The 24,714-nt window shown below is 39.7% G+C and overlaps 1 protein-coding gene across 2 annotated transcripts in view; it reads left to right on the forward strand.

The window, feature by feature from the left end:
• Positions 1-24,714, forward strand: part of PRELID2 (PRELI domain containing 2) — a 55,109-nt gene that overhangs the window by 15,682 nt on the left and 14,713 nt on the right. For both annotated transcript variants that reach the window (XM_054977670.1, XM_054977671.1), the window contains exons 2-5: positions 4,104-4,161; positions 6,128-6,201; positions 7,831-7,991; positions 19,310-19,415. In XM_054977670.1, the coding sequence (XP_054833645.1) occupies positions 4,104-4,161; positions 6,128-6,201; positions 7,831-7,991; positions 19,310-19,415 (399 nt within the window). The remainder of the gene's footprint in view (positions 1-4,103; positions 4,162-6,127; positions 6,202-7,830; positions 7,992-19,309; positions 19,416-24,714) is intronic.

Below are 24,714 nucleotides of genomic sequence, written 5' to 3' on the forward strand. Positions count from 1 at the left end.
TTGCAGTCTCCAGACTCGACTCTAGGATTGCCATTCCCCTGGTGGGGGTGGGGAATCCACTTCTTCTGCCTTCCACCCCCTGCCACCACTCACGTGGCCAGCAGGGGTAGGTGGAGAGAAGACAGGAAAATAGGTCTCCTGGCAGCACTCCTGTGCTTTGTACCGGGCCTGCGCAATGACTTCATTTCCCGGGGAAAAAAACAAAAATTCCCTCCCAGCCCAGGGTGGGGCATTTGCTCTGTCTGGCTCTCCCCTGCTGCTTCTGAAGCCTCTCTAGTGGCCCCCTTGGCAGCTTGGGGTATGTGCTTGCCCCCAATCTTCTGTGGGCCCGACTCAGGCTGAGCTGCCTGGGCAACTGCAGAAGGGCGAGTTAGCTGGCTGGCTGGAGGATGTCGCCTAGTGTTTTGCCTGGGCATTGGCTGCTGCTGTCCCAATGGTGAAGGTGGCCTGGGGCTCTGTAGGGTACCTGCAGCTGAGGTGCTGACAGAGGCTGCGCTGCAGGGCCTGAGGATGGTGCCTGCTGCTGCAGGGCTGGTGGGGGTTTTGGTGGACAGGGGGATGGCTTCGTTGGACACAAGAAGAATAAAATCAGAATAAAAATTGTGATTGTCACCATCAGCCCAGCCCCAAAGCCTGAAAAGGGTAGTTTCAATATGTCTAATGCGATCGTTATGCTTTTCTATGTTTTATTGATTTAAACATAAATGAAATTAATTGCATTAAAGTATTAACTGAAATGATTCAGAAATGATATAAGTATAAATAATTTTAATTCGTTTATATTAACATTTTTTCTGGTTTTGTCTTTCTAAGCCACATTGGTGGTTTCCTCTGAAAGGTGGGATTAAAAAAATAAATAAATACAAATGCAAAAGAAATAGCATGTCCTCTAACAAAACACAAGGGAAAATGGAAAAGAATTCTAAGAGCTGTGCATTCTGTCTATTACATTCATATCTTGTCCTTCCTCTAAGGAGCTCAGGGTGACATACATGGTTCTTCATTCTCACAGGAATTCTGGGAAGTTGCTTGATTTTCCCAGTGGGAGAGACCAACCCAGGGGTCACCCCATATATTTCATGGCAGAGTGGGATTTCACCCTTTTAGGTTTCAGCCTGTCAAGTTGTTACACCACACTGTCTCCATGAGGGAAACAGTCTGTCTTACTAATATGCTTTAGACCAACAAAATGAACGAATAACTGCAGCAAAAGTAAAGCATGCCACAATTTCTCCCTTCTCTTGTACGGATGTCATGAGACACCAAACATGGCTTTAAAAGGGCAGGGATGTTTCCCCTCTTTTGCCTTTCTGTAGCATCACTCGAATAAGAAGAAGATGCTGTCAAGTTGTAACTGACTCATGGTGATCTCCATCCATGGGGTGTTCCAGGGAAGAGACAGGTGGAGGTGGTTTGCCAGTGCCTTCCTCTGCACAGCAACCCAGTCTTCCTTGGTGGCCTCCCATCCAATTAATAATGGCAGCCAACCCTGCTTAGTTCCCAAGGTCTGATAAGCCCAGGCTAAGCTGGGCTACTCAGGCTGACCCTAGTACGTGTTTTTTTTTTGCAGGGCTCTCTTTCCATTTGGATGTATGTTTTAATATTGCAAATACACACAGGATCATAGCAAATCTTAATACAGTTCCTCTGAAGCCTCAAAATCTCTACAGAGGTTCACACTGATTTATGAAATTTTGAACTTTTGGTGGCAGTTCTTCTTTTTTTATTATACAAGTTCCAAATTCCTGCTTTTGCATGAAAGGGCCAGGCCAGGAGCACATGGTACACAGAGTCACTTCTACTAAGCAATAATATATTTCTTCCTTGTGAATTTTCTGTAACCTGTTGGGGTATAAAAGAGGGAAAGCCATATCAGCTCTTGAAGAGCATCATGTGGAAACTAATACTACTAATACTAAAACCATCCACCTGCTCATAAGCTCATAACTCATCTACTTTATACTAGACTCTGTACAAAATAGAGTCTATTTGTGGCTAAATACTTGACTATTAGAGTCTGCTGTTTAGTGGGAGATTTATGCAAATAGCTTTTTTGTTTCACACGAGAGGGTCTTACCTACTAGCAGATTCATTGATAATGTAATTACACTATTACTTGCCATTTGAAAGCAGCAAGCTGTATAGAAGCATCAGATTTAACTGCCATATAGTAATGTTTGCAATCTTATTCTTCAGTTAATAAAAGCATTCCTGTAATGGAACATATTATAGCTAGTACCTTGTAAGTTTTATTGTTTTTTCCCTCTTCCATAATTTTGACAACTTTATACATCTAGATGCTATAATCATTTGCTTATATCCAATAGAGCGTTTTGGAGGGTGGAGAGATTTCCATCTGCGGAGTGCAACTTTGCCTTCCTCCTCCCTCTGCAGCCCCCCTCCCTCTATGGAGCAGCATCTGGGGGGGGGGAATAATTTGGGCTGCAGCATGAGGGGTGAGGAGCGAAAGTAGAAAGAAATCTTTCTGTTTGCAGAACTGTTCTATTGGATTTAAGACGTGGTATAACTTAGTACTGTCTTAGATTTAATTCCTTCATTATCCATATTTGTTTCTTTTTTCTGGGACACCGAGAGTCTACTGACTTTCTTCATGAGCGTTTAGTGTAGTTCTCAAATAATGTGAAGTTACGTTTAAGACTACATTTGTACATTGTGCATTCTTTAACCGCAATGTGGTTTATTTTGTTTATGTTTTAAAATGTATCTGTGCCAATGAGAGCCATATTAACTTAATCAGTGAGATCACAAAGTGGTTGAAGTTAAGGATAATGCTGTAGGAGTGAACATTTTTTTAGGTGGGCCACACCTTTTGATGACTGTTTTTAGCTCCAGAATGGTGAAATGTTCAGGGATGGAAGAAAATCAGTTCTGTCTAGTATTCTTTGGATCTGTTTGTGCTTGCTACTTTGTGTTATGTTCTGTTTCTAATACAGATCACCATTTCTGTCTTTTAGGGCTCTCTCACTCTTATACTAGGAGCTAAACAGCAAGTCAGTAGTGATCAAGGTGGTGCTGGTGTGCACCAAAGAAGCGTGACCTATATATTAAACTTTGTAGATAAACTGTCACAACTGTTCTTAGGCTGTCATGGTTATAGTATCCCATGCAAAACAGGCCTTCTTGCTTTTGAACAAATTCAAGTAACATGTTTACACATTTCATTCTTTGTAGTAACCTAATGTGCAAAATTGAAGATGGTGTTAAATAAACAAATACCTGTGATAATATGTTCCCCTCCTGCATTTCCCTCTTTGATTCAGGGGTAGAAACGGGGGAATATCATTTAAGTCTCAGAAAACATAGTAGTGCTATGCAAGTGAGTCGATTAAACATACCCCGCTGCATGAAGGAAGTATGACTGAGAACTCAAGTTGATATAAAATTACCATTCATATTGTAGCAAACTTGAAAAAGGTGGATCCTTAAGTTCGAGATTATGATATCAAAAGACAGTTTTTCTCATTTAAAATGTGATAATTGATTAGGAGGGACAGATAATGATCTTGGCTTCTGTGATGAGATACCTTTTAGAACAGGACAGGTAGCAAAGTAGCATGCATTTCAAATTCCTCTATACAAACATTTTAAAGGATGAAAGGTGGGTTTACAAACCATTTTCCTTCTATCACAAACTCCCAGATACAACCTAGTATAATTTCAGTGCAACCACAGATGACATTGTAGTCTATGAATATGTCATCATTGTGGTTATTCGAGATTCTGGTGCGGTCAGGCTGGGACTTAGAGGACAAGCCATTGGTGAAAAGTTCCCATCTGATTTGGTTACTGTTTTGAAAGCATCTTTCATACTAGATTACACTTTTAAAACTGAAGCTTAATATATTTTGTGTAATCATCTTGAAGAAGTTTAACTAGTTAATCAATTGTTTACTGGTTTTAAAAGTCTGCCTTAAGAAAAAAAATCATTATCTTAAATAGCAACAGAAAACAACTGACATGAATTTGCTTGTTTCCCAATCTAGTGAGAGATAATGATGAAAATGCTTCTTGATTTACAAGTGAGTGTTAGGGAATTTTCTTCCATCCATGTGATGTTTATGCAGCCTTTGCCTTTCACCTAGTATCCCAGTCCCATGGAGAAACATGTCACAGCTGTAAAAACGGTAGAAGAGAAAACAGGTAAGCTGGATACTTTTCTGTTTAATTTTAGCACTCAGCTGAGCTTGTTTATATTTCAGAATTCAGTTATTTAAACTGCCCTTTTGAGACAATATTAAGAACTATTTTACTAAGAGTTCTGATTATTGGGAATTCATTTGATAAATGCAGACTAAGATTCTGGTGTCTCTTTAGATTGTAATACTTTTGTGAATCCCCTCCCCCCCTCCCCCCCCCCCACAATCTGTGAGTCTGGGCATTGGACTTCTGCCCCAAAGTCCTTGGTCTTGACAACACCAGTGCTAGTACATAATCTTACTGGTAATAATGTCATGTTTGGTATCTTGGCAATGGCCAGAAAAATGGGAGTAGCCTGCTGCTTCTGCTCTGACTGGTAGAAATATATTCTGTTCTGCCTATGCATATCTCTGTTACAAGCAAGGCTCCTGAAAATCCTGGGCACAACAGAACTTACAGTAGAACTTGAGAACTGACAGATATTTCTAAGCAAATATTAAAGCACATGGAACCATTGGCCAAATTGCTGTTATTAATTAATGTCCCTTCAGTCTACACTTCTAGATATTGAAGCTCTGTGGCTCAGAGTGCTCTAGGAACTCAACAGTCAGTGTACTTTCTCTGTATTTGCCCCACAAAAACTGTCTTCGGTTTCTGAGATTGTGATGACAAAGCAGCAGAAATCAGGAACAGCTAGGGTGGAGAAAAAGGGATGTGATGGTGTCCTTCCAATGCAAATGCTAGTGAGGGACTGCACGATTGCTGCAGTGAGAAGATGATATGGGTGGGGTTTCCACCATAAACCTCTTCCATTTATTCCTCATGCATTTTTTTAAGGCCCAGAGATCGGGATGGCAAGTTTGGAAGTACCAGGTTATTTATTTTTCAGGTGTATGAACTCTGGACTTTAGATTGCATATTATATATACAATCCATCCCTTTCTCTTGGGTAATATTAGTTTATGACCTCTTGTAAATGTGTCACATTGAGAAAGCCAAATATACTGCCAGAGAATGTTTATTTAATGCATACTGCAAAATTCTCTCTCTCTCTCTCTCTCTCTCAAAAAAAGAAACTTTGTGAGAAAGCTACTCTTTTCTTCCAGAGAACTCTTTTTTCCACTGGGCTATTTGCCTGGTCAGATCATCAATTAACAGCATCCTGAGGTTTCTGGACTTGATTGGGATCATTAAATATTAAAATGCAAAGTGTGTTTGGAAGCCAGTCACATTCTCATTGTAGCTAAATAACTATAATTTTGACTTTATTTAAAAAAAAAAGAGGAGAGCTTTGTTCTTGTCATTGGCCCAATTCAATATAAAAATAAATTTTAATTGTTCAAGAGAATTGCTTTAGGCCTCAAATGCTGACAATGGTGGGTAGAGAGGTAGTTTGTGCTCCTAGGATATACTTCAGAATGCAAAGTGAGTAGAATGAGCCATTTTGAACCGGAGTGCTGACCTGGGAAGATATTTGAAGCTTGCGGCTAACAGCTTAAGTGCTTCAAAAATTAACTCCCTGCCTGCTGTATGCCAAATTGTGCAGTGATTCCAGTGGAGTTTTAGCCAGTTATGTGAAGGTTGCATTTGGCACTGTGCATGGTACTTTGTTACAACCAGCACTGATGCCAGTAAAATGCTTGATCCATACCATCTGTTCCCAGGCTGGTAGGGGGTGCTGGTATGTTGGGATGGGCCCAAATTCACCCCTTTTAGACTAAGCATATAATCCTAAAACTTTTTCATTACAGTCCATCTGGCAATTGGGCAGGAATCCTTTGCTTCTAAAGCATGAAGAGAAGCTAAATCCCTCCATCAGATACATGCTTTTGAGCCTTCCTGCCTGTAGTTTCAGTGGCACAGTGTTGTTTATTTTGTTTTCCTTTTGTTTTGCTTTTTTGAACTGTGAAAAAGAATCTTATTTGCCAAAGCAGCACTGTTGTAATTGGTTTTGTTCTTTTATACTCAGATTTGTCTACAGGGATTATATACCGGAGAAGGATTGCAACGTGCCAAAATGTAATCCCACAGATTTTAAGAAAGGTAATTCATTTCAGTCAGTGCTGAAACATTGAGATATTCTAGTTTGGCAGGAAAAAAGAACATTGCACAGGTTTGTGATACTATTTCCACACAAAAATGTCCACTTGGCTGAGAAGATTTTAACTAGCTCGTACAATCTAAGCAATGGGCTGATAGGACTATGTTTCAAGCTCTGAATCTCTGACTCTGCCCCTCAGTAACTTATAAGGGAAGTTATTCAAAGCAAATCTTGTTGTTCTTATCATGAAGCTAGGAAAAAGTATAGTGATGAATATTGTTCTGGTGTTATAATAAATGAGTTCTTTCTTCAATTTAAACTTTCTTCTCAGTCAGTGCTACAAGTTTCTACATCTCTCTTTGCAGATATCACAATTTATTTATTCTGATTACAGAAGAGCTTCATAGACACGTTCTAGAGACAGGGGCTGGTTCAAGCACATGTATGTTGATCACTTGATGAACACAAGATAAAGTGTTAGGTGTTAGGTTGTCTTTGTGAATGAGCCATCATAGATCTGCCCCTGCAAATGGAAATTTCATCTCACTAAGTGCCATTGTTCACTTTCAAGTAGAATCACTTCACAGATTCAGAGTTGGTCTATCATTACACTTTCCATGCTGTGAGTTTCCGATTCTGCCACTACCCGTATCATTTAGCGTATGTGTACATCATTTGCTTTTTCTGGTAGCGTTAGAAAAACTCACACTGTGGTGGCTTGCTCAGACAGTGAGTTCCACTAACCAGTATAGATGAGGATGTGGAAAACTTGATCCTGTTACAAGTGTAATGCATGCATCAGCTCTCAAATATTATAAATCAAGTCACATCAAGTCAAAACCCCCCTCAGTGTTGCACTTGCCCACATTGTAGAGGATGCTGTGGGATCACCGTGTGGTGTGAGTGTGGTGCTGATCAGCATTCTTTAGTTGGTTTGAACGGTGCCTTCCTGCTGGGTCATCTGAAAAACCAGCTACAGGAAAGTGTGAATAAGCAATGCTGGCATATGGAAAGCTCTTCAGCAGTTAGAAAACTGTCTAAGAATAGAAAAATTAGCAACTTGGTCAGATTCACAAACAGCTTTCTTTGTGGCAGTGTTTATAATGTAGCATTTTGCTATGTGTTGTACTGCATTTTGTAAGCCATTGACTTTTTAACTTCTCATTAAAATTCAAATAATTTCTGCCTGTTACATTTCTATTTGCCTTTTACATGCTTCATCCAGATGGAAAATCATAATATTTCCAGGTACCAGAGAATGTAAAATGAACCATATGTTTTGTTTAGTGTGCAGCAGTCAGCAAATGCCTTTTCTTTAAATCTATTACTTTAAATAGAACATTTAGGCAGCTAAAATTAAATGTTAATTATGTTGATGCATTACTTAAAATTTTGCAATTGGCAAAAAAATATCTATGGACTGTAGTTAAATCTGTGCATGATTGCATGATTTCATCGATGACCCCTGAAGCTAACATTAAGAGATAAATGCTACCTATGGGTTAATAGCTAATAAGAACGAAGCCCTTCATTGCATGATGTAAGGATGAAAAAAAAATGGGGAAATAGTTCTTCTTTCTCTTTTCAGGCAGCTTGTTGCTATTGAAATATGTAACCTTGGTGTCCAACAGGTCAGTGTTCTAAAAGTATCTGACATCTACTTAGAAGAGGAATCTTGGCTTAATATGCAGGAAAGAATTATGTCCATGAAGACTCGTTGCCTTACCTGGACACAATATGCCTCCCTACAAGAGGAGTCAGTCTTCAGGGAAAGCTTGGAGAATCCAAACTGGTAAGATGAAGATTGTGTGTACCTTGGGCTGCATGTCCATTCTGCTTAATTTCTTTCTTCTTTGTCAGATTACTCTGATGGCAGTCCTTAGGACAGTGTTTCCCAACCTTTTTTTTCCCATGGAAGAACCCCTAAATTCATTTTTCAAATCCCAAGGAACCCCTACCTATGAAAATGTTTGATAGTAGGGAGTGCAATTCAATTACTGCTAAATTACTGTCAAGAAAATGTATTTGTAAAGAGCTGTTATACAGACATAACCTTAATAACTGCAAAAACTTAATAACCTTGTATAACCTTAAGAACTGCAAAATTATGAGGGATATTTGGAATGTTTCACGGTATTCCTATTTATTTATTTACTCCACCATTTCTCATGGAAACCCTGAGAGCTGCTGTGGCTTAGTCATGAAGTAGTTAAGCTGCAAACTAGCACTGTGTTGTTTGATTCCTACGGCTGTGACGAACTCCATGGGTGGCCTTTGGTAAGCCATTCCTCTCAGCCCCAATTCGCTGGCTGTATTGTGGTGATAATAATAACACTAACTTTGTCCGCTGGTCTGACTAGGCACTGATCTGTCTAGAAGGGTGGTATATAAGCACGCTGTTATTAATGTTCTGAGGAACCCCAGGAAATCCTGCTTGGGTAACACTGGCCTAGGAGAACATAGACTGCCTCAGTGCAACCCAATGTCTTGAGGGTTGGATTTCACAGATGTTAGTTTGTAAATTAGGCCTACATGAGCTATAACTCATGAACCAAATGCAGTATTCAGTCATGGATTCACAAAAGGAATCCATACACTATTTTTTTCTGCTTAATTGGGACTCCTGGTATGCATTTGGCTTGATAGGTTATAGCTTGTGCAGACCTCATGTAAGTTAAAACAGAAGGACAGAAATAAAATTGAAAAGAATCTTTTAAGCCTAAAGCTACCTGCTTACAAACATACATCTGTAGCTTCTGTTACTGCTGTTTGGGCTTGATGGGATGGAAATGGAAGGAAGAGTCAACAAGCAGGGCTGCACACAGTTTTAGAAAGCTGAAATTCTGTGTAAAGCTAATCATAACTCTGTACAAGAAAAGCACATTTCTACTCCCAGTATGAATTATGCAGATGTGCATACATTTTATTATTGTGCATAAATAATTCTTTACTTTTTGAACTATGTTGCATAATTTATTTTAGTTTTGCCTGGCTGCAAGGAGTTCTGCAGGGTACTAATGCCCCATTGTGGACCAGTAGAAATCTTGCATATTTTTTTTTTGCAGGTCCCATCTACAACAGCACCATTTTCCTTGTGTCAGTCCTCTGAGCCACCGGAGGCTTTTTTTTAACTAAAAAAGTCAATAATTGACATATCTCCATAGCATCCTATTTAAAACTATAACAATATGTCAATAATTAGGTAATTGATATATCACTATAATTTAAAAACTATAATGGACATATCACTGTAGCTTAATGCTCTGGCTGATATGTCAATTACAGATTTTAAAAGCTCTGAAAAAGCCCTCCTCTGGTGTATGTGTGTGTGTGGGGGGGGCGGGTTGGAATGACAGCTCCAGGGGACTGAGGCAAGAAAACTGTGGAGGAGTGGAAGGGGCATGGAAAATTGTTGCTGTGTAGATGTAGCTTTACTGAGAGTTTAATGTAGACAGTAAGGCTGCATTCAGATTTATTTAACAGAGGTTAGTGAAAAAGCTCAGTAGCCTGGCAACAAGCTCATGTTTTCCACATTTTAGCTAAACTACGGTTAAATGTGGACTCTGAATACAGCCCAGGGATAGTTCAAGAAGACTTCAGTTGCTTTAGCAAACCAAAATATTCAGTTATGTACTTGAAAGCTTCCCTCCCAAGTTTTAAATTTCTTCTGTTTTAAAACAAACAAACAAACCTGTGCTGGTTGGGTTTTTTTTTACAATAACCCAATTTCATTTGTGAACTTTTATTTATTGAATTTGTTGTGGCGAAAAGCAGCAAAAATAATGAATAGCTGATAAGTATAGGAACAGCAGCCAGCCCTAATTGCAGTGTAATAGAAGATAAACGTGGTGGAGCGTAAAATGATTTTGAGTGACGTGATCCAGCATAAACTCTACTGACTCACTACAATAAGGTTTCTTTAGAAGGCCCTATGAATTAAAAATGAAACAAATAAAACACTAAGTTGGATTAATAAAATGTACCATAAAAAAAGAACACAACTGTTGGAGGCAGAAAGAGCCAGTGGGCATTTGAAGTGCCAGTATGGTAGAAATACGGCCTTTGCCACACATCTCACCTTTGTTAGACTGGTGGACTCACAGATGAAATAAAAGGCAGCAGAGAAGGAAGGTTAGGGAGTGTGAATGAGAGGAAGTCCCAGGGGCCATCATATCTCTGCAGGAGCGGGACCATGGAACCAGCACAGAAAATCTCTTCTCAGTTTTCAAGAGGCAATGATGGGCTCCAGCAGCAGGCTGAGCAGGTAACAACAAGCAGTGTAATCCTAAACAGAGTAACTCCAGTCTAAGCCCATTGAAGTCAATGGGTTTAGACTGGAGTAACTCAGCATAGGATTGCACTGAAAATCTATCAGATTGCTGTTTGGTGTTAAATGCCCACTGGAAAAATAATCTTAACTATCATACACAAACTAACCTTTCAGATCCCTGGAGAATGGAAGCAGCAAACGGTGTTCCCTTTGATCAAGATCCAAATCCTAGGCTATCTTTTACCTTCCTCTCTCCCTTTTGGTCCCCCAATGCATTTCTTCTAGCTAGTTTCTTTCTTAAACTTACCTTTGCATCAGTCTGTGTAATACACAAATTGACTGTGTAATACCCTAGAGAGATACATACAATTCTGTGAATCACCTTGTTGCTCTGCAGTTTGAATATTAAATACGGTGCTGGCAACTTTGCTCCTCTAATGTGCTAAAATTATAAGATGCCCGTGCCCAGTGCAGTGGGCATTTCCTGTTTGTCTCTGATACCTTGGCTGTATAAATATTTAACATAAACATGAAAAGAGTGATTCATTCTTGCAGTTCAGTTTATTCAAGACATTGACCAGCTGGGCTGAAAAGGAAACCACTTTGGTGCTATTTGCTGAGCACAAATAGGTAGGTGCATTCCCTGCCCCCTCCTGCTCAGCCTTTTCAGAAATATCTGATACATGTAATTATTAGACAAAAAGATAGCAAATGTTTTGCTAGTTTGTTCTAGGATGATGTTCCTTTGCAATACAAATACAAAATATGCAAAATTTTCCAGATCCTGTGAGTAGCATTTATAATGTACAAATATTAGCTGATTTTTAAAAAATAGTTAACTTGGCATATTTTTAACCTACGTTAGCAGCTCTACAACAATTTGTTTAAAATTTGTTCATGTTGATAACAAAAACTATATAATTTAAAATGTCTCAGAAGTCATATTACAATGTTCCTAACTTTTTCACACCTACTAATTTCTTGTCCTAATGAAAAGATCTTAAGTTGCCTCCTGAAGATCCTCAGCTAGGTCCACCTTCTAGGGGAGGGGATTGTTGGTTTAGGAAAATAGCCACAAAAATGCTGTACATATACTATTACACATGTACACATATGATTTCAGATTTGCTCTGAGGTATTTCTGTTTTGCATCAATTCACTTACTATCTGTTTGCTTATGTGAAAGGGCAACGCACAGGCATTGAAGAAGAAATACAAAGAAAATCTAAAGACAAAAATGGATAAGGCAGTGTTGCAAATAAATTCATAGTTTTTACAAAAATAGAAGAAATAAGGTAGCTGGCCAGCCAATATACACATGAATTTAAAAAAAAATGATTTGTTTTAAAAAAAGAATTTATATCTCTGGATTTTTAAATGCTAGACTCTTGCTGAGGAAATCATCATCATCATCACAACATTTGATTCATATACTGCCCTTCAGGATGACTTAACACCCACTCAGAGCGGTTTACAAAGTATACTATTATTATCCCCACAACAAAACACCCTGTGAGGTGGGTGGGGCTGAGAGAGCTCCAGAGAACTGTGACTAGCCCAAGGTCACCCAGCTGGCTTCAAATGGAGGAGTGGGGAATCAAACCAGGTTCTCCAGATTAGAGTCCCGCACTCTTAACCACTACACCAAACTGGCTCATGGGTTCTGGATACCCTTGGAGAAACTTAATGGTTGCCAGTGGTGACCAGGCACAATATTAATGATAAACTTTGGATATAGCTTGACAGTGGTTGATGAATTTACAAATGTTTGCTGTTCCCGTTTAGACACCCCTCCCAGAAACACTATGAAAAACCCCTTTCCTGTGATGAGATATCATGTAAGTGGTAGAGATCTGAATACCAGACTCAATGTGGGTGGAATGAACAGTGTGGCTTTTGGGGCTAGGCGGTAATCAGATGGGAAAGACTTGGGCTATTGGTACTGTTGATGCTACTAAAAACTCTCTCTGTTCCAGTTTTTACAAGTGGAAACGTGAGGAGATCATAGGCTATGACCTTTGCTCTTTGTTCATGGGGAAATGAGTTCCTAGGTCTTCTATTCCCACTGAAGTAATTTGGTTTAGAAAGGCCTCAAATTCCAAGCCCAAAATGCAGGTTGCTAAAGCTCCATTCTGTGTATCATGCCCAAATCTTCCCTCCAAGGAACCCAAAGTAGGTTCTCCCCTCCTCTGTCTAAGCCTCACCACAACACTGTAAAGATAATTCGGCTGAGAGACAATGACAGTCTCCAGGGTCACTCATTGAGTTTCATTGCTGCTGGGGGTTGGAACTTGTTCCCCATTCTAATCCTAGTCATTACTCCAAACTGGTGTAAAAAGACATTTCTACTATGCTTTTTTAAAAGCAGGGAACAGTTGTTAAACTGACGATTTCTGTTTATTTAACATTTATAACCCTGCATTTCTCACAGGTAACTGGGATTTGCTTCCAGATTTTGTGATTTCTGAAAGCATGGCACCCAGCATGCATTCCAAACTCATTGATCAACTGCTATGAACAGGAGCTGTTTATAACCTGTGTTCTGAAGAAGCATAAAAGAAAGTAAAGATTGTGGTATTGTGAATAGAATTTAGCTTCCCATTTTTTTGAAAAAGAAAGCTCCTTTTCTTTGTAAGTCTTGAAGATGTGTGTGCGTGTGCGCAGAGTCAAGTGAAATCTAGAGGATTTCCTAAATTTCCAGGAAGTAGAGTTGCAACGTCTTCTGTCACCTAGCAGAAATGATAGCTAAAATGGAGAACAAATTATGCAAGAGAAACTATACAAAACTGCCTAAAATACCGAAGTCATAAATGCAGCAGAAACAGTACAGTCCTATGGTGAGTTACTCCAGTCTAAACCCATTGAAGTCAATGGACTTAGACTGGAGTAACTCTCCATAGGACTGCACTGTAAGTTTCTTTTTTCAGTCATCAAGTTTGCACAGCCCTGAGTGTGTCTTCAGAAATACTGTACTGGGTTGAGAAATGTATTTCCCCAGTGACTGTGTGTAAAGTTGGTTTCTTTCTTCATCCCACTTATATGAAAACACCTGTTGTTTCAGCTGAGAGTAGCTTTTCTTCAAACCCCATATGTTGCACGTATTGCATGAGCACAGGAGAAGAGGATTTGGGGAAGCAAAGTTCTTGAGCAGGGATTTCTGCTGCATCTTCTGCAAGACCTTCTCCCCAGATGGTTCTGTTAATCAGGCACATAAGGCTGCAGTTTGGACTTCATAACATGTGCATTGACTCTCTGATAAGAAGGTAAATGGAGAGATGATCAGAACTTCATGGCAGACAAAAGAGCAGAGGGTATGCTGGGCATACGTACTGAACATCGAGTGCTTTTTCACTTGGTACAATTTTAAATGCAGTTTTGAAACAAGTCCATGGTTAGAGACCACTATCTGAACCAAAATTTCATCAAGACTTTTATACTAAAGATGCTTTAATTAAACTCCAATCACAAAAACAATTAGACCAAATTTGCTATACTTTTTAAGTGGTCAATAATTTAGTAGATGTATCTCACTAATAGACTTCTCCACATGACTGTGTTGTTGTAATGATGTTGCATCACCCAGCTGTGTACTGTGAGAATCAATCTGAGATCAATATGTTCTGTGAGATTTTTCTGTCTTTCAGAGGCTGTGAAAAAGAAAAAGAGCAACAAGGGGCTTTTTGTCATGATTATATGATCAGATTAAATAACCCAAGACTCTTTGGTTGCTCCCTTTTTCAGAGGAACAGAAAAGTCCTTTGGTTCTTTGCATACATGGGTTGTTATCAGTTATTTGAATAGCACTTTTTGAATGTAAAGAGGTTTATGTTCTTGAGATTAGAATTTTCACTACAATTCTATGATGTCGGATCATTAATATTCCCCTTATTGGGGCTAGATCCCCAGGAACAGGGATAGCTCTTGGCTTAATGAGTTAATCAGAACTTGGAGCACATTTCAGTTCAGAAGGGAAAAGGAATGTGCAACATCAATCCTTACTATATGGTCAAGACCTGTATGAATAAAAGGAGCCTAGCTTGCATCCCTCTCTAGTCAGCAGAGCAGCTTCCCACACTTCAGACTGTTGCTTCTCCAATTTCTAGCTCAAGCCACTGACCTCAGGGACTCTGAGCTGAAGAACCTCAATTTCTACATGTGAACACAGCCACTGTTGGCCCTAGCCTGGATAGTCCATCTATCTAAGCAACCTGAGCTTAGATTGTCAGTATTTTTAGGAACATAAGAAAGCAGAATGCACTTTCTGCAATGCACTCCCAGGAACTCTTGCATTGTGATTGGAAATGCTAGACTGCAACACTTGGCTATGTGTGATCCAGAACCTGGATTGGGGCAGACAGGCACTGCTGCGCCAGCAAACTTGCATGGTGAAGCGCTGTTCGGTGCCTCAATGGGCGTGCTGGAGGCGCATGGTGTCAGAGCTGTGGCTAGATAATGTCCTTACTCCAGACTACCTTCTGCAATCAGACAACAGTCCATTGTTTCCAAAAGGTTTTTACTGAAGAATTAGTTCATTATAGTCCACTGGCCTGAATGCAATATTCAGGATGGTACATATGCATTGTTACCAATGACAGGCAAAGCATGAGGTACAAAGTAACAGATCCCAGCAGGCCCAACCTCCCCCCATAGTTCTCAAAACAGTCCCTTTGAAGCTAGGAAAGCGAAAGTCTCTCAAGGCCGGTTCTTGGTGGAACAGCGGTAGCCAAAACAATCTGTCTCTGTGAGATAGCTGCCTGGGAACCTTGGCACCTGTGAAGAAAGCACTTAAACACTGAAAGGATTAAAGATGGAGTCGGTTAGGCAAGAACATACATGAGAGCATTCTGAACCTGACACATGGTGTGTGTGTGTGGGGGGCAGGCGGGTACCACTGTGCTTGCAAACTCGCACGGTGAAGCGCCATTTGGTGCCTCACTGGGCAGGCTGAAGGTGCCTGTTGTGCGGTGGTGTGGGAGAGGGAAAGAGGGGAAAGCCGGGTGCAGCCATGCCTGCCAACTCATGCAGTGCACCCCCATTTGGTGCCTAACCGGGTGGGCTGGAGGCGCTTGGTGTGCAGGGTGGAAGGTGAGCACCGCTCTGCCTGTAAACTCTCACGGTGAAGTGTCATTTGGAGGCTCTTGGTGTGTGTGTGTGTGGGGGGCAAGCCCCAAGCTGGAGCTTGATTTTCCTTTTAAATGTATGTATACCATTTGAAATCTTTGCTTTTCCAATCCTAGTTTCGCCATTTGCTTTAGGTGATTTCAACAATTTGTTCTAATGTATTCAAACCTATCAAAGCACCCTGACTGCTTTCCCATTTGTTTTTACTAATCAATGTTGTAAATGGTCATCATAAATTGGTAAATTAATCCCCGCCCTCCTTTTCCTTGTTTCTTAGGGCCTGTGTGTATATATCAAATAAAAGTATCCCACTGTTGTGCCCCCCCACCCCGCCGTCACTTCCCAGGTTTTAATTTTTTTAATGCAATGCAACATTACAGCCACTACACACCCATACCGTTGTCATGTGGGCACGTTGGACAAATGGAGGACTGGCATTTTGAAGGGAGAGGATTAAGGGGAAAAAAGATGTGATGTGGATTTCAGAGCCCACAAAACCCGCTACTGAAATAGTGCCTGATAAGAAGTGTAAAATCAAATGCTGGACTTCGAATCGAATCTGTTAACAGTGTAAAACATGTGGGCACAAAACTGATGCCATTGAGATTGTGGTGAATGTTCACTAATGGCGATTTAAAATGTGAGTGGGAAATCAGCCCTTGCCATTTAAAACCTAGTCCAGTTTAAAATATAGTAATTTTCAATGTAATCCTCAGTAGAATTACACTCCTCTAAAACCACTGACTTCAATAGTTATAACTCTGCTTAGGAGCGCACTGTTGTTCTCATTTTTTTTTCTGCACAAGGTTTAACGTACATGAAATTAAACAATGAGTATTGTCCCAATTGTGAGTGTAATGATTTGGTTATTATGGTCTTTTATATGGACATTTCGGCAATTTGGGATTATATTTTCTTTATTTCCTCCTTGCCAAACAGATGTTTCATATTGTCAGTTTTGAAAGTGTTCGCTTCCTATTGGAGAGGAATAGATGGAAAATCCCAATAACTAATGATTAATTAACATTGTCAGAGCCAACAATACTACTACAGGTGTGTACCAACAAAATTATTGGTCTGGATCTGGGTTTCAGGGATACAAAAAAAATGACTATTCTTGAAATCTGGATAAGATTTTCTAATCTGGTTTGGCAAGATTAGAGAATCCTGAATGTATTTGGCCATTATTCCCTATGGGGAAATATATCCAGGGGTTTTGGAGGGGGTATTTCCCAAGAAAATTCCACCAAATTTGCAGGGAACCTACTCTTTCCTGCCCACTAAAAACCGCCCAAATTTCAGGAAGATTGGACCCCAGAGTCCAATTCTATGGGTCCCTGAACAAGGTGCCCCTAGCCACTCTCCATTGTTTCCTATGGTGGGAAAAAATCCAATTGGCTCTTAGGCAAAAACACAAAAGGGTGAGATAGCCCCTGGCAAAAGGCACAGTCCCAATGCAAGCTGAACCAAGAGAAATCCCACTGGAACCAAACTGAAGCAAGGGAACTCCCCCAGAACCCAAGTGCCCCCTGAACCCAGCAACTCTCCATGGGTTCCCACTGTGGGAAAATTCCCAAGCTGGCTCTCAGGAAAAAACAAACAGGGGCAAGTTAGCCACTGGCCAAAGGCATAGTCCCCACAGAACTCCTGCCTTTAAAGCAGCTTGCAAGCAACAACAACATGAAAAAGAGCCCCCCAGAAGAACAGTCAGCAAATAAATGAACAGCAACTAATTGCAAACAAACAGCAACTAACCGCAAACAAACAATTTAGGAAAGGCCAAAACATTCCCCCCACCAACAGCAAGAGCAATTTTTAAATGGTAATAGATTACCCTATCTTTCCCAAATGCCAAGCCACTCCCCTTTCCCCCAAAGACAGGAAAAAATGAGTCTTACACTACTTTTAAATCAAGTAGAAGTTGAAGCAAGCAGCGCAGGTCTCCTCAAGGCACAGCAGACAACAGGTAGCAAATCCACTGGTCTGGACAGAGAGGAAAGCAGGCCAGACAGCAAGCAACAGCAGCACTAATCAAAGTCTCTCTTGACAGTCTCCAGGAGACCAGATCACCAGAAAATGGAGTCCGCTCAGAGCCAAACCTGCTTTTTTAAACTCCTTCCAGCCAGTTTGAAAAAGGCTTTCTCTATCCAAGAGATCCCCATTGGCCAGATGAGGGGAGCTCTTGCATGGATTGGCCATTCACCCCCCATCCTCATTCCCTCCTGCCACTCCCCCTCCTATCTTGGGAGAAAGACCAGGAAGACTTAGGAAGCCTGGGAAGCAGCCAGTCAATAGGCTGAAGATGTGTTTGCTGGATTAACCGAATTAACCTGGATTAATCTATGTTGATACAGCTTCTTGGATCTGATCCAGGATTCTCTCGTGAACTGGCAAAGCCAGATTTTGCCAGAGCTGCATAAATCTGGCTTTTTAGCCAGAGCAGGAAAGCTGGATAGCACACTCCTAAATACTACTACATGACCTCACTGACTAATTTAGAAGAGTGTAAACTGTATTAGCACAGTCATAGGTTTTCTTACGATGTGAATCTCTGCCTGTGTTTTTCTCTTCATTTTTGTGTGTTTGTGGGAGGGGAAGGCTTTGAGAGAAGTACTGTACTTTTAATTATCTTCCCAATGAATAGCATTTCTGATGCAAGAATAATCCACACTCCAATAAGAGTGGGATTAAAAAAAACTTCCTAGAAATTACATCAGGTTTTTTTCAGGTAATTTTTATCTAAAAATGGGGGAAGCCTAAAAACCAGTCATGAAACCACAACAGGAAGAAAATATTTATGGATTATGTGTTCTTCAGAGCATTATTGGGATGTTGGGCTAAAAACCTTTCAACAAATAAATATTTTACAGACTTTTGGTATCTACCAAAATTGATGCTGGAGCACACATTAATACAAGAGCATGAGATCTTACCATTATATACATTTCTGTGTATTTATGCAAGTAGATACATAGACTTCATTCTAGCTCATAATCAATAATATTAGCTGTTGAATCAGATATAACTAGGGTGTCAATGTGTATAGGTTTAGAAGAGTGTAACTATTTAGGATGATCAAAAATATTCTAATTTAAATGAGGAGCATATTTTTTAATTTAAAAAAATCTAATACCTTATTAAAACTGCAGATCCCTAGAACTGTTTAAAAAGCCGGAGAGCCAGTGTAATGTATTGTTTAGTGTGCTGGACAAAGGTGTGGGATACCCAGGTTTGAATCCCAGTTCTGTCAAGGAAGGTTGCTGGGAGACCTTGGGCCAGTCACACTCCTTTAGCCTAACCTAACTCACAGGATTGTTGTGAAGATAAAATGGAGGAGAGGAGAATGATGCAATCTGTTTGGGTCCCCATTTGGGAGGAAGGTGGGGTATAAATGAAGTAAATAAATAAAAGAAACATGTCCTCTTGCTTTGAGGATTCTGAGATGCTCCAGCTGCAATATGTATGCATGATCAATAAAATACAATTTTCTTCTTTACAGTTTTTCTCATATGCAAATCTATGAAGATTTAAGCAATTAATTGATCAACTAAAACTCATTTGAATAATATTACTTTAATTGGATAGCAGATAATGTATAAGAATATTTTTCTGCTAGAATGTGATATATATGCTGTTTTTAGTATGGAGTTGCTTTTCAGAACCATTGGTATCCATTTCTGGAGAGAAAAGGAACATTTAATTGCACTTCTGTTTTATAGGACAGAGTTTATTCAGAAAGGAAGTGTCTCCATTAAAGGGGCTGGTCTACTGAACTGCTTACTGGAAGCTTTTGCACAAACATTTTTAAATCAGGGTGCCAAAAAGGTAAGTTATTTAATTTATTTTAATACATTTTTTTAGATTATTAACATTTTAGTTGCTGTCTTAAGACAATTATTGTTGATTTTTGATTTATTCCAAGCCCCTTTTCAGTAATTTCAGATGACTGTGACAGGTGGCTTAACCTTGATTTATGTGTTTCTTTATATGCAAAACTTTTATGTACTTCTGGAATACTGTCCGAATTTCAGGTGTTTCCCACACTGGGATAGGCTACTGTGTGGTTTCCCGATCGCTTCTATGGCTGCCAATATAGTGCAGTGATGATGGGGCTTCCACATGGTAGGTTTCCGTGTAGTTTCCCTGCCTCAGCCCTTAGCAGCTATCATCTCCATTGCATGTCAAGAGCTTTTTCATTTTTGTAAAAAAACAGCTATTGAATATTATGTTTGTTGCAGAGATATACCTTTTCCTTTCTACCTCCACAATGAAAGAGGCTAAAGACTTTAAAAGAATGAAAACAGGGAGTACAGAGAACTGGGTACTCATATTATTATAATGCTGTATTCAGTTACTGAAAAACAAAAAAGCATCCAAGTGACAGTGAAAGAAAATGGCAGCTGTAGGGATAAGGGCAATGAAAATGGCTGCCATGTGGGTGGGCCCAAGAAAATCCGAGCTTTCCCACCGAAGCTATTCAGGCTTTGTTGTGATCATTCCTGAAACATTGCAGCAAAGCAGGTTTTGGAAAGATTGGAGAGAAGTTGGGAAAACCCTAGAAGGTGCATGGATGCACTACAAAGCTATAGGGAGACAGAAAAAAACTCAGTTCCTAACAGCACTGAACCTGAGGCAGATAACCCATGTGGGAAAGGACTTGGTTGCTTGAAATGGCATTCAGATACCTTTCATTTTGAAAGTGAATTATGCTAATATTCTGGGCTGCCTAACGACGTCAGAAAAACGGATTATTCCACAGAATATGTAATATGTCATTGTTCAGGAGTACATTTTTATAAAGAGAAAAGGATTGCAATCTCTATGCCTGTTATTATGTTATTGCATTGTATATTGGAAGAATTACATTGTTTTTATTTCATGGTCCTCATTTTAGTGCTTTGCTCAGTATATTTATACTGGCCTTCATTGCATTGCTTTTTTCTGTAATCTGCCTTGAGTTTCAATGAGAAAGGCAAATACATAAGCAATCAAGTAAACAAATAATTAAACAAGCTGTAGTACAAAGACCAGGATCAAAAGAGCTGCACACCCTAGGAAACATTTGACTTGTAATTCTTCATATCCTTTTGAAATTGAGAGGAATTTCAAACATTAAAAAGAAAATTCCTGGGAGGAAAACTGTGGCAGTTTGAGAACTACTGAAGTATTGAAGTAGAGGGGGGAGACTTTACCGGGGGGAGAAGAGATAAATGTGAATTAATAAGCAGTCAGATTAATAGATTGACATATATATAGATATATATAGGTTAACAAACAGAACATAGAGAAAATAATTAATTATAAGGACTAAATATAAGGAGCGATTAACTAACAATATTTTCTTTTTTTTCTGACAAGTTTTGTACCAAACTGAATGTCTGAAGATATAGATGGGTCAAATTGATTGACTACGTGAGGAGAGATATATAGAACTATTATAAAAAGATAGAATGAGTAATATATATAGAGAATAAGTCAAATTGTTTGATATAAACGAATGTATGATCTATATGGTTTATGATATATAGAAATACCTGAAATTGAAAAATTGGGATAAATTGTTTATCTAAGATAGAAACAAAGGCTTACAGTTTGGGCATATAATGTTAAAAATAGTTAAGGATGTACTGCTTAGAATAATGGAGAATATATATTTGTTTTAGATAGAGGAAGCTAATAAAAGTAAGGGAAAGGGGACAAAGGGTTGGAAAGCTGTTGGAAGTCAACAAAAAGGGGGGGGGAAAGGGAGGGGGTTAGAGATGAAAAAATTGGGGAAAATTGAATGTAAATGTGGAAATAATGGATTCTAACCCAATAAAAATTTTTCAAAAAAAAAAAAAAGAAAGAAAATTCCATTGGGAATGCCTAAACAATAGATCCCAGTGAACAGTCCCACCTGACATTTGATTGTGTAGATTTCTGTTTTATGAGAGTAAAGACTTCTACTAACTATAGCCTTTAAAAAAATTAATCAAATTTTAAGAACTAGTTAACCAAGCAGTTTCACAGACCAATATATCAGAATTAGCTTCTGTTTTACAATGTCAGAAAGTGTCCATGGTGGCACAGGAGATTGCTGAATCTACAATTAAAATGTCTTCTCTAGATTAAGAAGATTCATAGGTGCCTGTTGTTTATAGTGTTGCAGCTGTAGCATAGTAAGTGCTGCTGTAACATTTACAGGCCTAGCACCACATAAACACGTGATGATGCCTTCAGCTAGCCATGTACACACCAAACCTCCATGTGTTGGCTGTGTGGAGAGGAGGAGCCAGCACAACCACGCTGGCCCAGCCTCCATATGATTGCCAGCTTGTGGGCATGGTGCCTACGCACAATACCTTTGCTCCCTTACATGATCAGCAATGGTCGGAAAGCAGTGTCCCTGATCACGGGGAGGGAGTGTACATGGGGACACTGCTGCTGCATGTAGGCATTGTGCTCACAAGCTGATAGGGTGGCAGGGGGTGAGACCAGTATGTTTTTGCCTATCCTCCCACTCTGTGCATTCAGTTAACGTGCTGAGGGGTCATGTGTACTGGGAGCATGGGTCTATTAAGGTCAGCTGTGGTTTTCCAGCATCTCAAGTCTTTCATGGTACCTTCTACCTGGTCCTTTTAATTGCAGGTGTCAGGGATTGAGACCTTACATGTGCAAAGGCTCTATGCAGGGCCAATTTCCTACAGAATAGTTGCTGAGCCAGGACAGGGGAGGGCGATCAGATGGATATGTCCTCACCTACATGGCTCCAGGTATTGGCAGAGTACAGCAGTGCTGTAGGATAAAAAGCCGAAGAAACCATGCTGCCACACCATTGCTGTCATATATAACAGAAATCATAGCTATGTTTTGCTACGTAGTGTAGCCTTGCTATATTTGGACATAACATTTGGATTATTTTGGCAGGAAAAACTATGTGTGAAGTACAAGAGGGTATTTAGACTTTGGCCTCTGTGGAAGCACCATACGGGTAATATAGATAAGAATCTGATGGTTTCATAGTGATTAAAAGGAATATGTATCTCTCTTTTTCTCATTTCCTATGACCGTGTGTCTTCTCAGCATTCATACTCAGCCAAAGTCTAGGGGGCTTGAGGGAAAATATAACGATAGGCACAGAAATCTGGCAATAGAAAGCCCCATTTTATGACGATTTCACCTGTGAAATGAAATGGAAACACTGTATGTTCTAACAGGTGAAGGAAAACAAACTACATCTTACCCCCTCCCCATGTTGATTCTTTTGTGGGAAAGGATCTTGTTGATTTCATTCATCCAGATGGTAGTTGATGAGGTATTTGTATGAATAATTTAAAATCAGAGAATTGAAAACAATTATGGCCTGTTTGTTGGAGAACTCGGGATAATGTCAGAATTGGAAAATGTTTTGAGACTGTGCTGATAGTGTTGCACCACATAGTGAGACGAAGATATGACTGCCACAACTATATTTTTTCTAAACAAACATTGATTTTTTTAAAGAAAAAAACCCCTCTCTGGTCTGCTGGCATTCAAAGATCTGCCATCTAGGCTGCTAGATATATATTTAATCTTGAATATGTACTTAACATTTTTTATAAATATAGATGGTTTAACTCTTTGTAAAGAGTTGTAAGTATTTTCAGTTACTATCTTTGGTTGACTTGTTTTTTTTACTATCCTTTTAGTTGCATTCATGCTTGACATAGACAAGATAAAGCTCTTGTAATCAACCAAAAGTTCCACCACTAGTGGAAGCATGAACCAGGCATATTCAGCACACACTTCAGATTTCAAAACCCAGTTTCCTAATGTAGCTTTAAAATAAAAACCAGCTTGGAGAGAGTGTCTAAATGAAACATCAAGCTTTATATTATGAACCATGTTAGAAAACATTTGAACAGTGGCAAAGGAGTCTTTCCATCTATCATGTGTATACAGACTGGGTAGTTGTCAATAAGTCAGATTCCCAAACTCATTCATTCAGTTTATAGAATTGGAATTCAAGACTTTTTGAGAAGATATGTAGGGCTTCTTTCTGTCTGAACACAGTATTCTTAGGCTTTTGCTCAGTGTACTCCACTCTATTCGGTTGGAGTGGGGAAAAGGATGGGGCTGCTACAGTTCATGAGGCCACAACCTCTTAAGAAGCTGGAATATTTACATGCAGTACTGAATGCTTTAGGATTCTACCATACCACTCAGTGTATGCAGGGGGCCTGTGAAAGACAGGATTGGTTCCAGCTCTGCCTCTTCTGGGAAACAGCCAGTGAGAGCTGGTGGAATGCTGGGGCTAGTGACAGTTAGAATCTATTAAGGCAGTTGTTGTTGTTGTTAGGGAAAAGGTTTTGGAGCTGCTGAAGGGTAGCAGAAGATATTAGTTGGCTGTTGACACCTGTTAATTTATATTATAACCACTGGTATATGAGTGTGGGGTTACAAGTGTGCCTCTTAACTACAATATATATATATGTGTGTGTGTGTTTTGAATAATTCACTCCTGCGTTAAACATATTGTAAATAAAAATTAGTCTTGTTTCTGTATTGTCGAAGGCTTTCACGGCCGGAGAACGATGGTTGTTGTGGGTTTTCCGGGCTGTATTGCCGTGGTCTTGGCATTGTAGTTCCTGACGTTTCGCCAGCAGCTGTGGCTGGCATCTTCAGAGGTGTAGCACCAAAAGACAGAGATCTCTCAGTGTCACAGTGTGGAAAAGATGTAGGTCATTTGTATCTACTCAGGAGGGGTGGGGTTGAGCTGAGTCATCCTGTAAGAGTTTCCCAGGGTGTGGAATGCTAATGGCGGGAGGCTTCACTGTGTCCTGAGGAGGTTCTTTTGCATATGGATTGGTACTTGATGTGCTAATCTTCTCTTCTGTTGTATTTTTTGGGTGGGTCTGAATACTGCTTGAAGGTTATGCTTTTTCATAAGCTTTCCCATCTGATCAGTAATTCCTTTGATATATGGCAAAAACACTTTTCCTGTAGGAGACTGCTTTTCCTTGGTTGTTTGATTCATCCTGGGTTTGATTGCTCTTCGGATTTCATTTCTGGAGTAGCCATTTGCCTGAAGTGCGTGGTTTAGATGATTAATTTCCTCATTGAGAAAGTCACATATCCGTCTTGCACGATCCATTAATGTTTTCAT

The sequence above is a fragment of the Eublepharis macularius genome, chromosome 4, assembly GCF_028583425.1.
Source record: "Eublepharis macularius isolate TG4126 chromosome 4, MPM_Emac_v1.0, whole genome shotgun sequence".
Lineage (NCBI taxonomy): Eukaryota > Metazoa > Chordata > Lepidosauria > Squamata > Eublepharidae > Eublepharis > Eublepharis macularius.